The sequence below is a fragment of the Trichosporon asahii genome (genome assembly GCF_000293215.1).
Source record: "Trichosporon asahii var. asahii CBS 2479 unplaced genomic scaffold scaffold00018, whole genome shotgun sequence".
Lineage (NCBI taxonomy): Eukaryota > Fungi > Basidiomycota > Tremellomycetes > Trichosporonales > Trichosporonaceae > Trichosporon > Trichosporon asahii.
Genome location: NW_014040906.1, coordinates 1,483,387 through 1,495,767, shown reverse-complemented (window position 1 = coordinate 1,495,767; position 12,381 = coordinate 1,483,387). Strand labels below are relative to the sequence as shown.

At 59.8% G+C, this 12,381-nt stretch overlaps 4 protein-coding genes across 4 annotated transcripts; 3 read left to right on the top strand and 1 right to left on the bottom strand.

The window, feature by feature from the left end:
* Positions 1-2,640: 2,640 nt before the first annotated feature.
* A1Q1_00250 (uncharacterized protein) lies at positions 2,641-5,273 on the top strand (the record flags this gene model as incomplete). Its single annotated transcript, XM_014326578.1, has 6 exons — positions 2,641-3,438; positions 3,640-3,729; positions 3,772-4,251; positions 4,298-4,410; positions 4,496-4,744; positions 4,928-5,273. 6 exons carry the CDS (start codon positions 2,641-2,643, stop codon positions 5,271-5,273), a joined length of 2,076 nt encoding a protein of 691 aa, XP_014182053.1.
* Positions 5,274-6,008: 735 nt separating this feature from the next.
* A1Q1_00249 (uncharacterized protein) lies at positions 6,009-6,692 on the top strand (the record flags this gene model as incomplete). The annotated part of the gene is made up of 4 exons (XM_014326577.1): positions 6,009-6,272; positions 6,321-6,374; positions 6,570-6,584; positions 6,636-6,692. The coding sequence occupies 4 exons, from the start codon at positions 6,009-6,011 to the stop codon at positions 6,690-6,692; spliced, it is 390 nt and encodes a 129-aa protein (XP_014182052.1).
* A 2,031-nt stretch (positions 6,693-8,723) lies between these two features.
* A1Q1_00248 (uncharacterized protein) lies at positions 8,724-9,016 on the bottom strand (the record flags this gene model as incomplete). Its single annotated transcript, XM_014326576.1, has 2 exons — positions 8,724-8,835; positions 8,880-9,016. The coding sequence occupies 2 exons, from the start codon at positions 9,014-9,016 to the stop codon at positions 8,724-8,726; spliced, it is 249 nt and encodes an 82-aa protein (XP_014182051.1).
* A 1,319-nt stretch (positions 9,017-10,335) lies between these two features.
* On the top strand, positions 10,336-12,200 carry A1Q1_00247 (TPR repeat-containing protein; the record flags this gene model as incomplete). Its single annotated transcript, XM_014326575.1, has 3 exons — positions 10,336-11,207; positions 11,258-11,358; positions 11,413-12,200. The coding sequence occupies 3 exons, from the start codon at positions 10,336-10,338 to the stop codon at positions 12,198-12,200; spliced, it is 1,761 nt and encodes a 586-aa protein (XP_014182050.1).
* Between the last annotated feature and the right edge of the window lie 181 nt (positions 12,201-12,381).

Below are 12,381 nucleotides of genomic sequence, written 5' to 3'. Positions count from 1 at the left end.
GTTACACTCAGGAACATGCACCCCGACTTCGAGGATGAACCGAAACTCTTACCGCTTGCTCGGAATGACGAGCCCTCGCTGTCTGAACTGCTCGAGGCGGAGTCGGGCGCAGGCTCGGGACGGCCGTCGCGGACAGGCTCGCTGGCGAAATCACGATCAGTGTCAGCCTCGAGTGCGCCGAGTAACAGCAACAAGTTCGGCTTCTGGTACATCGACAAGTATGGTGCCCGCGTCCATGATAGGACTTCTGCCCGCCAACGTCTCGACCCGGACGAGTTTGTGACGCTTCGCCAGATCGAGTTCCGCAAATCGCAGCGGGACCACGCCATTGTCTCTCAGCTCAAGTTTGTCGAGGAAGGCAACGACCAGACGTTGCTCGCGTACATTGTCGATGAGGGTGCGCCTCCGAAGTGCAGCACCTTCGAGGAGACAAATAGTAGCGTCGCACCCATGCGAACAGCAACACGCTCACCCTCCGTGGCGGCTTCGGTGGCGGATTCGGTGCAGCCTGCTAAGAGGGCGAGGCTGCCTTTGCCGCAAAGGGAGCTCAGTCGCGTGACCTCCGCAGGCAGCGCCTCCGAGCCTCAAGCTGGACCATCCCGCCCGAGATTATCAGCACACATGCCATTACCAGGCGACGAGTGCACCACGCCAGACGTGTCCATGAAGGACATGATCACTCTCCCGCACGGCAGCTATGAGGTTGTCCTCATTCTTGACACTCGCGAGATCGAGTCCAAGTCACACCGTGACAACATTGCGGACAAGCTCACTGCCCGGGGTGTTCTCGTGGAGACGCGCGCTCTCCGCCTCGGCGACATGTGCTGGATCGCCCGCCGCCTCGACCCACACGGAGACGAAGGGGACGAGTGCGTGCTCGACTATGTCATTGAGCGCAAGCGACTCGACGACCTGTGCTCGAGTATCCGGGACGGTCGATATAACGAACAATGCTACCGCCTACAGCGTTCCGGAATCGGCAACGTCTTCTACATCGTGGAGGACTGGCAGGTGGCTGAGCGGATGGAGTTCAACGGCAAGCAGATCATGACGGCGAAGTCGCAGATCCAGGTCGTGAGCGGCTTCTTCCTGAAGGAGACGCACAAATTGGCGGACACGATCGACTTTCTCGTGACCATGACGAATGTTGTGAGCGGACTTGTGCGGGATCTACATGTGATTCCGTCGCGACATGTGTCCAGGACTTCCTATGCGGCCCTGCAGCGCCGGCTGCGCGAGGAGTATCCGGGCAAGGCGTTCTTGTCGTCGTTCGAGGTGTACCAATCGCTGAACGACAAGTCGGCCGTGCGCACCGTGTACGAAGGGCTCGGCCGCATGCTGCTGTGTGTGAAGGGGATGAGCCCGGAGAAGGTCAGTGCTATTCTTGACTGCTGGGATACGCCGCGCGCCCTGTACGAAGCCATGGTCTCACGACACGCTCAGGGCGAGCTTGGGGAGGGCAGGAAGAAGCGGGGACCCGAGATGATGTTTGCGGACGAGGTGCCCGGCGAGGGGCGGCGCAAGATCGGAGACGTGCTGAGCAAAGCAGTGAGTGCCTATCGATCAGGTGAAGACGGTCTCGTGGCTGTCTCGGTGTAACGGTGCATGATGCTGACAAGCACTAGCTGTGGTCCGCTCTCTGGGGCGAGGACTGAGGACCCGAGACAGAACTGTGAGGGACCAGGACCAAACGTGTGAGCTGCCGGGACGGACACGACCAATTGTTGTATAGTTTGTATGATTAAACCCCGTGTCCACCTGAGGGTGCGTGTTGATGTCATGTTGTTGAGGAACGCTCTCATGGTGGAGTCGAAAGGCAAGACGTCAGCGCACGGCGCACGACCTCAGACGAGTAAGCAGACGAGCAGGAACAGTGAGAGCTCTGATTACCGTCACAGCTCCGCAGCGCCCGACATTCGTGGTCCCATTGGTCGTCGGTGCCGGTGTGCCTCGGGTGTCAGGCTCCATCATCACGGCCTCGGTGCTCTTTCGACGGAGGAATTCTGCGGACTGTCCTGGACTAGCTGCGGCCGGAGGGGGAAGGCCGTACATGCAGCACTTGTCAGGAGGGGCAGCTGATCAGCTAGCCTCCGCGGGATCCCTGGCTTCCCCCGCCCAGGCGACCGCCAAAAGGACCCACATGGGGAGAGCAAGCCAGGGTGGCCGGCTTGCAACCTAACAATAGAACAGAGGTTTGACGTCATCCCATGACGGAAACTCAACGCTCAGAGCCTACTTGCTTGCTGGGCCCGAAAGCATCAGGGATGATGGCAGGATGCCGCTGGCCATGCTGGTATCATGCAGGTCATGCTTGTGGTGTCCAGGCCATTTTGGGTGGCCTGGGTCAATGCTGTCAGGCTCCAAATGACCAGCCTGCCCCTGCGACCCTGGGGTGATATCCGTTGGGAATCCGGTTCGGCTGACCCAGCTGAGCCAACTGCACTTCTGGGAAGAGGCAAACACTGGGAGGCCGGGAGGGGGGACGACCGGAGGAGGCGTCTCGGGCGACCGGGGCTCGGCGGCGGCTCCACGATCCTAGTATAACTATGGCTGCGACTCGGAGCACGCGGAGAATCCCCTCACGCACCTAGCCCACCTACTCATCTGAGCACGACCATTAGCTAGACCCAAAGATCCACCATGGCCCAAAGACGCGGTCACGGATGGAAGGAGAAGTCCTCCTTCCCGCTCACGTCGGCGATGACGGACACGAGCAAGCCGGAGCAGCGCCAGCTCGAGAACGTCGACTCCGCCGGTGACGCCCCCAAGCCGAGCCAGGAGACGTACACGGATGCCAATATGAAGCGAAGGGACTCGCACAAGCCCGATCTGATCGCGAATACGACCGCGCGACTCGCCAACCCCCTCCAGGACCTGACTGAGGCGGAAGTGATTCAGCAGGCCGAGGAGTTTGCGCGCGCCAACAACCTCCCCGTCGATGAGTTCCGCAAGGGAGCCCTCATTGCCAAGTCCCCGCACAAATGGGAGCGCATGCAGACCCTCACGGAGGAGGAACGCCAGGCGCTCTACAACGAGACACACCACATCTACAAGCAGCCCAAGACGCTGTGGAACCTCGTGATCGCGTGCTCCGTCGCCGCTGCCGTGCAGGGGATGGACGAGTCGGTTATCTCTGGCGCCCAGCTCTTCTACCCCGAGCAGTTTGGTATCTCCCCAGAACCCTCCATCGCCGGCGCCCAGGCAGGCCGCAACCAGTGGCTCGAGGGTCTCGTCAACGGCGCTCCCTACCTCTGTTGCGCCGTCTTTGGCTGTTGGTTGACCGACCCCCTCAACCACTTCCTGGGCCGACGTGGTACAATCTTCGTCACTTGCTTCATCTCGTTCGCTACCTGTATCTGGAGTGCGTGCACCAACACTTGGTGGCACTTGTTCATCGCCCGTTTCTTCCTTGGAGTCGGAATCGGCCCCAAGTCCTCGGTGAGTTGATTTCTGTGCCTAGGGCGCCTCTGGCGCTTTGGACAGCTTGCCCACCGTTGCCACCGTATGCTGACATTGCTTCCCGGTTCCCGGCTGATTATCGTCGCAATTAATAACCACGCACCATGTGCCACCTCCCTTTTGACACATGATCCACCCCAATGACGTCGCCCTATCGCTCTTCGGGTGTCTGTACCTCAGACCGTGCCCATCTTCGCCGCCGAGTCGGCCCCAGCCTCCATCCGTGGTGGCATGACCATGCAGTGGCAGATGTGGACTGCGTTCGGTATCGTGAGTACGCTGGATTAGCCGGATGGCGCGACTGACCTCTAGATGCTGGGTTACGTCGCAGACTTGGCCTTCTTCTACGTCCCCGTGCACAAGCCGGGCATCACGGGTCTCAACTGGCGTCTCATGCTGGGCTCTGCCGGTTTCCCCGCCCTCATCGTGATGTGCCAGATGCCCTTCTTGCCCGAGTCGCCCCGTTGGCTCATGGGCAAGGGCAAGTACAAGAAGGCGTACGAGTCCATGCTGCGCCTGCGAGGTAACCGCGTCACGGCTGCACGCGACATCTACTACATGTTCGTGCTCCTCAATGAGGAGGAGTCGATCGTGCGCGGGCACAACCGTTTCCTCGAGCTGTTCACCATCGGCCGTAACCGCCGCGCCGCCCAGGGTGCCGCCATTCTCATGTTCGGTCAGCAGTTCTGCGGTGTCAACGCCATCGTCTACTACACCGCGAGCATCTTCACGAATGCAGGCTTCTCGCAGATCGATGCTCTCCTCGCCTCGTGGGGATTCGGTATGCTTAACGTGAGTAGCTACTATCAGTCCTTTATGACAAGCGCTGACAGGGCAGACTATCTTCGCCATCCCTACCATCTTCATCATCGACAGGTTCGGCCGTCGCCCCTTGCTCCTGGTAACTTTCCCGATCATGTCGCTACTACTGCTGTTTACCGGATTCTGTTTGTGAGTGGAACCTTTCTTGCCCTTCCCGGTCTTCGGTGTTCAGCCGATATCCGGCCATTCGCGAAAGTCTCGCTGACGTCTCCAGCTGGATCCCCGAGTCATCGCCTGCGCGTATCGGTCTAGTCGCAACAGGCATCTACCTGTATACGATTGCGTACTCGCTCGGCGAAGGTCCTGTTCCATTTACGTACAGCGCCGAGGTGTTCCCTCTGTACGTGCGTGAGCTCGGCATGTCGCTCGCGACCGCGATCTGTTGGCTGTTCAACTTCATCGTCGCCCTTACGTTCCCTCGTCTCCTGGACGCATTCCATCCGCAAGGAGCGTTCGGCTGGTAGTGAGTACTCTTCAGCAATTCATCTCCGCCCACCTCATCGTCATCACCATTCCAGGGATGCGAATGCCCAGTCACGTGCCCAGTGTCAAGCCACGACACGTGACCGGCGATCGGCTGGGGACCCCACCTCCACCTCCACTCCTGAAGTCCACCACCGAGAGTGGCACAATACTGACTTTCCAGTGCTGCCTGGTGCGCCGTTCTTTTCCTTTTGGTCCTCTTCTTCCTTCCCGAGTCGAAAGGACTCACTCTGGAGGAGCTGGATCAGGTGTTCAGTGTCCCGACTGCGGTTCATGCGAAGTATCAGCTCAAATGGATGGGAAACGGCGTCAAGAAGTATGTTTTGCGCCGCAAGGTTCAGCCCATGCAGCCCCTCTACCGCCGCGACGACGAGGACGAACTCGACGATGGGCCTCTCACCGTCGGCCCGGACGGAAAGCCCCTCTCCAAGGCCCAAATGCAGATGCAGGAGAAGTCGCCTGCTGGACACTACGAGCGTATGTCCGCCGACACGGCCAATTATGCCTAGACCGTTAGAGCTCATCAGTGTTCTTCTGGACTAAGCCATGTACGACGAAGTAAAGCCGAAGACGCATCAGAAGCATGTTAGTTTATAATTTGATGTGTATGCAGAAGTAATATCTCACTTGATTCGCGAGAAGAAAGGTGGACAAGAGGATGAAAGCAGGCCAGGGCTTTCAGATTGGTCTTAGTCGACCGACGGCGAGCGCAATGAGCTCGACGGGCGGAACTCGTGGGCATCTATCTTCCTGGCCTTGGCATTCCAAGCCCCGGCCACTGGGAAAGTGGTCTTCGTCAGTGGAAGCCGGGAGACGGTGCCGTAGCTTGTTCACTGTCCGCTCTTCATCAGTCGACTTGCGTCGTCGTGGAAAGGTCCTGGTATCCAGAAAACGCGGAGCGAGGCATTGTGGGAAGGCCGCTGCCGAGCAGGGGGGTTGCGGCGTTGCACCAGATTATCAGACATGTAGAAGAGTGGGTGGTGTCTGCTTTGTCTTGAGTATACTATGAAGGACGGCAGTGCAAAAGTTGTGAGCGTGGCACCATCTCGATTGTGAGATTTCCTAGCGTAGCCCAGAACACTGAGTCTCAGCGACATGCCTCCGTTTGCACCCCTTGCGCCCCTTGCGCCCTCGCTGTGTGCTACAGTCCAGTCAACCACGGCCTCCAAGTTTGCTATGTAGCGCCGGCAGCCCCTTCGATATGCATCTTTCCCCCTTCACTCCAACCCCACCCGCATCCACCCATGGCTCGCTTCAGTGCTCTTCAGGATTCCGACGATATCAAGCCTGACTTGTCCGACGAGTCGATGACGCCCGTCAAGTCTTCGAAAGGCAAGCGCAAGCGTTCCCCATCGGCAGTTGACTCGGATGATGACGTCTCGACTGCCTCCCCGCAGCCCAAGGAGAAGAAACCCCGCATTAAGAAAGAGTCGAAGGCACCTGGCAAGCCCTCTGCCTGGTCCAAGGCCCAGGTTCGCCAGCTTTGGGATGCGCTCGACATGAAGCCTGTGAGTCATTACCTGTGCAGAGGCTGCCGAGTCAGTGCTGATGTGCAGGGGAAGATCAACTGGGACCATGTTGCGGCACAGGTCGATGGACGCGGCAAAATCGTGAGTGCCGAAGAGTTGAGTACGAAGAGTGTGCCGCGCTGTCATGGAGTGAGACGATGCAAGATCCAGCCGGCAGCGGATTGGAGTGCGCGCAGTGACCGGCCATGTTTTGTATGATCACATCGCCGGGTGGCTTGCCGCAAGGGGGGGCCGGACATGGGTTTGGCACTGAGACAAAGTGATTGCTGACACCAGGCATGTCGTGACAAGGTATGCGGATATTCTCCATACACTCCAGTGGCTGGAACTTCCTAACGACAGTGGCTCAAGATGATCCGCCCTCGCCTCGAAGAGTTCATCGACAGCATGGGCGAATAGGGCCGTTCGTCTGAGCGCTTGCCGGACGCTCAAGAGCTCCAGAATAGACGGCCGCAAGGGAAGCCATGTCTTGTCTGTGCACGTGGGCACTGTGCCTGAGCTTGCTCCCTGCTCCACTCGGTGGTGCACAGACGAGGCTTTAGGGGACGGACGATCAGAGGCGAGGCCAAGAGATATAGTCTACCAGCCTGCTGTGCATGCAGCTGCGCTGCGTTGTGGTGGGCAAGGCAATCAATGACGACCCGAGCAGACTGACCGATCAAGACAGACGACAGGCAGGACCCACTTCACAATTGACGGTCGACACAGCTGACTTGCAGGCGTCATGTATCTGGGGACGAAAACACACCCGCAACTCTGCGCTGCTCGGCTGGGTGACATCATGAGATCAAGGAACCCGATTCGATGGGACATGTGAAACCCCAGTTCTCATGAGATCTCCCTCCCACCGCTCCAGGCAGGCGAGCTCGCGCGCGTCCTCCAATGAGCGAATGTGGGCGACGGCGCAGCAATCTGATTAAACTCACCCTCGAGCTCTCAAGAATACGGTCCGACGGTGCGCCGCGGACAGTCCGTTGCATCCTTTGCACGTTGTCTGTCGTGCAAGCGAGCACAGTGGTGAGTGGTGAGTGCCGCTCATGCAGATTTCCAACGATGCGTCCGGCACTCCTACATACCCCCAAACGGTTCCGAGCGTCGCACTCCTGCCGCAGCTCTCAGCAAACAGCCACCCGACGAGGAACCGTGCACGGCACTGATTGGCCGGCGACATGAGACGACGTGAGACGTCCCCATTGACCCCGGGATAAAGTTTGTTGAAGCTTTGTTTTCACAGATCGACACAGGGGATCGCATGCAGACGCAAGGGGTCGAGGGCGAGGGGGCTCTCTACCAAACCCATCGTCCAAGCAGGTCGCTGCATCGTCTGCCCACACCAGCAACAGACTCAGGACCAGGACCGTGGACCCGACGGTCACCGTTACCAGTGAACACTGTTCCTTGAGCAGGTTGGTCTGGACAGCAGCGACCAAAAAAAGATGCCTTGACGACGGTCCTCACTCAAAAGTCTGTCATAGACAGCTTGGGAAGGTTGTAAGGGCGGAAGGAGGCGACGTTCGGGCAGAGGGATGCAAGAGCATGCAGCACATGCGCCGTCGACAGGCATGCCGCCCGTTGTGCACGCATGCCTCGCTCGGGTGGTGAAACGAGATCGATCGAGAGGTCGCAGTCTTACATGAACAAAGTGGTGAAGAAAGGCGAAGGAGGCGGTGGAGGGATGACGTAGGATCATGGGTTCCTGCAGAGTCGAGTGTGGCTTACTTCTCCCTGGGCGCGCTCTGTCTGGGCTGGAGCCTGGCGGGGAAGACTGGACGGGCAAACGGCGGTGTGCAGGGGCGACGAGTCCGGCAGCGAATCACCTCGTCTCCGACAGCCGTATCAGCCTGAGTCAAATCCTGGCCGACCTGGGCTCGGAGCAACCGCAGCCTGACTTTCCTGTCATCAGTCAGCAGCAGGAATCCTCGCAACCAAGCGACAGCCTGCAGAACGCCAGGCAAGCGTTAATCCCCGCTCCGCTGCATGCAACACATCATTTATCTTGCTCTCTACTTGTCTGTTTGTTGCCGCGTGATCTGCCCTCGCCGCACGGCCGCATGGCCTGCTTTGCTCCATTGTGCGCCCATCGCGGATCGCGGGTGGCCTACTGCTCATAGCGCCCAGGAGAGGTAGGCGGAACGGGCGCGCCAGAGTGAGATCGAGAAAACCTAATGGGCGGCGGTGAATTACTAATGGAGGATTAGCGGCTACGTCACCTGGAGCCAACTAGAGCAAGAGGTGGATTAATGACCGCATTTAGGCGTGGTTATGCTTTTGCGGTGAAAGCGGGAACCCTGAGCAACCTAAGCCTGAACTGGTGGCAACCCACCCTGCACTCAGGGCCATCCAGGGACAGCGCATTCGATTCTCTGGTCTTGGCCGGCTGCGGCGCCCACAATGCCCTTGCGAGCCCCTGCCTGTCTGGGAGTCATGCGCTCACTCATGACAGTCCGCCCTTGAAGCTTCCGACCGTCCTCGAGAGAAAGCCCACTCCAGCGCAGCTCTCTTCTGGCGCATTGAGCGCTTCATCTCGACGACAGTCCTTTGCCTAGGACCACCCAGGATCGATCAGCGCTTGTCGCTCCGGCTCACTCGTTTTGGCTTTCGATGGCCGTGATGCTACGGTCGGAGGCTCGGTTGGTGCTTGCTGCCTGTGTGCCCTGTTGCCCTGCGGCTACGGCCTCTGCGACGCCAGCTTTTGCCTGGCTGACCTGGGCTGACCTCGCCATGTCTAAGGGCATGGGTTCAAGGTCCCAATGCCCTAATCAATTTCAATATCATCATAGACTCCTGCGTCCTGTGTCGCCAGCCAGCACCGTCAGCCGTTGCTTTGACTTTGGCTCAGGCTCGGCACCAGCGCTCTCACCCTCCCACCGGGCCATCCTGTCTAGTTCTTGCTGGTCTCACTGCTCATCAAGTCTTTGCATCACTCTATCCCACAACCTCTTCTCATCGCTGTCCATACACCATCGAACCCGATCCCGACACAATCCAACACCGCCCCTTTCCTTTCCCTCATAGACACAAGACACGCAAACACACCACGACATCGGTGAGTCGATCCCGTCAGCCCAAACCCGACCTCGATCTCAACTACGTCTTGGCATCGCATTTCCCTTTCCCAGTCCACGCCCGCCCAGCCTCCGTCAGCTTTCAGCCTCGTTCAACGTCCACCCAGTCGTACTTGACCCGGCGCTGCCTTCTTCCCTGCCTTCCTTCTCGTTCTCCAACAGCTTCTTCGCCTTCACGAACGTTCGGGGTGTCTGCGCGCAGTTACAGGCTGTCACTCGTCCAGCTGCCACCAAGCCGCAAGCCCCAGCCGGTAGCCTCTCGGTCCTGAAACCCTTGCTACCACGGTACCACTTGCGTTCGGCCCGCTGTTCGGCCGCATTCCCAGCGCGGCCAACCCGGTCGGCTTCGTCCCATTCGCTCAGCGGATCGTCTGGTGGTCCGCTCGATCATCTGCAAAGAGCGCAACTTGCATACCTGATTCGGTGCTAGTTGTTGTTGCTGGGCGCTGGGCGGGAAACGAACGAGCCAAGCATTTCCGCCAGACCGAGACCCACCACAGCACTCAATCATCGCCAGACGCTAATTCCCCAGGATCCACTCGCTCGCTGTTCTCCAGCTTCGCCTTCACTGTACAACACTTCGCCTGCATCACGCACATACACTCGTTCACTCCTTGTACCTCTTCGATTTCCGACATTACTTGCATCGACGCCTGCGAAACTGAGGACGAGAGCTACGGACATTCCCTTGCATTTGTGCCTAAACGAAAACATCCCCAACTTGAGCTCGCCCACCAGTCACACTCGCATCGCAATAACGCATCGCAGCTGTTATCCCGACGTCAGACGTGAACCCAAAACGCCAACCTGGTTCGACCTGGGTTCGTCGCATCGCTTTAATCACTCTGTTCGCGTCTATCGCTTCGACACTCTAGATCTCTGCATCTCACGGACATCTCGAATTCGGCACACACACGCATCTGAAACCGACACCGTCACTATCCGTCAGTGATCCGTTTGCTTCACCTTCCGAAGTAATGTCAAACCCGGCACCTGCCGGCGGTGCCGGTGATCGACCCTCGAAGCGTTACCTCGCTCCCCGCCAGGAGCAGCAAGGACAACCCGCCCAGGGAGAACAGCAACAACAAGGCGGCCAGCAGCAAGGTGGTCAAGCTCCGGCTGGAAACGGCCAACAGCAGGGCGGCGACCAGCAGCAGGGAGGCCAACAGCAAGGCGGCAACCAGCAGCAAGGTGGTCAGCAACAGCAGGGCGGCCAGCAACAAGGCGGTCAACAGCAAGGCGGCGACCAGCAGCAGCAGAACGGCCAGCAGCAGGGCGGTAACCAGCAGCAAGGCGGACAGCAGCAGGGTAATCAGCAGCAGGGTGACCAGCAGCAGGGCCAGCAGCAGCAGGGCGGACAACAGCAGGGTGGCCAGCAGCAGGGCGCCCAGCCGAGCCCTCAGCAGCAACAGCAGGGTGCTCAGCCAAGTGGGGGGCAGCAGCAACAGGGTCAGCAGCAGCCTTCCGGTAACGGGCAGCAGCAGAATGGTGGCCAACCGAGTGGCCAGGCTTCTGCCCAAGGCGGCGCCTCATCCGGGGCCTCAGGCCAACCTGCGTCACCGACTCCTTCCGGCGCCTCCGCTTCGGCCTCTGCATCCGCGCAACCCTCCCACGACGACGGCGGTGAATGGGCCAGCGTGAGCCAAGAGCCTGTTACCACCACGTTCAAAGGCTCAAACAGTCCGTCTGAGTACATTGGCGACATCGCCAAGCAGAAGTCTGGCTCAACGCTGAGCCCCGGCGCCAAGGGTGGTATCGCTGGTGGTATCGTCGGTGGCCTTGCCGCCATTATTCTCGCCTTTGTGTTGTGGCGTATGTGCCGCGGGCGTGGTAAGAAACTCCCACCACCGTGAGTAAACCGAATCATCGCGCCCAGTTCCCTCAAACTGACAAATGCAGAGCGCCTCGAGACATGTCGCAAGAGTACCGACCACCGTCCTACGCACGTCATTCCAATTCGCGGGGCCCGTCCATGACCATGGCTCGTTCCTATTCCACATGTGAGTGCACGGACGCGGGCGTGTGCTATTCAAGGCCTCAGCTGACCCGTGCAGTGCTCGGGCCCCCTCAGCGTCCTGCATCGCATTTTGACTCATACAGCTCGACGTCGTCCCAGAAGTACGGTACAAACTCGACCCCGTCGGGATCGCCGTCGTTGTCTTCGTCTGGCACAGGCACAAACACCCCCGGCGGAGTTCCCGTGACGGCCGCTGGCAGCCCGCTGAATCTGTACCGTGACGGTTCCACCGCCTCGAGCGGCTCCGGCAGCGGAGACGGGTCTAACGGACTCATTCCGCGCGGCGCTTCAGGTGACCAGCTGCGCGCCCCGACGCCCTCGGACCCGCAGGGCAGCGAGTTTGACTCGCGCACGAATTCCTCCGACTCGCGCGCCAACTCGCCCCGCCCCTCGTCCTTATCGCTCGGCAGCTCGGGAGTGCGCCGTTCCGTTCCGGGCATGCCGCGGTATCCGCAAGCGTCTTTGCGCGGTGCGCCGCATAGCGGACGTCAGGTGCAGATTACTGTGCCGCGCCCGCTGAGCATTGCGTCCAGCGCTGTGCCCGACTCGCCCAGTCAGGCGACGTACCCCTCCTCCCGCGGCGGGTCGATGTACTCTGCCCCGCCGTCGCAGCGCGGGAGCTACACGGCCGGATATCAGGCGCAGCGACAGTCGAGCTACGGCGAGTTTGGCGCGGCAGCGGCGGTGCCCAGCGATGTGGGGGCTGGCAGCAATGACACCGGCCAGAGCTGGGCGGACAGGACCGGTTTCCCGGACCGGCGCCTGCAAAAGTTGCAAAGTTGCACATGCCGCGCGCTGCGCTCGCAGATTTCCGTCGTCTCATGACCTGCTAGTGCTCGCTTATGAAGATGACTCTCGACTCATTCAGTGGCAAGAACACAGCTCAAAAGAACGCGCTGGATTGTCCCACACGAAGAAGAGCTCTCTGACACACATCAGTACTCTGCCCCGCCGTCGCAGCGCGGGAGCTACACGGCCGGATATCAGGCGCAGCGACAGTCGAGCT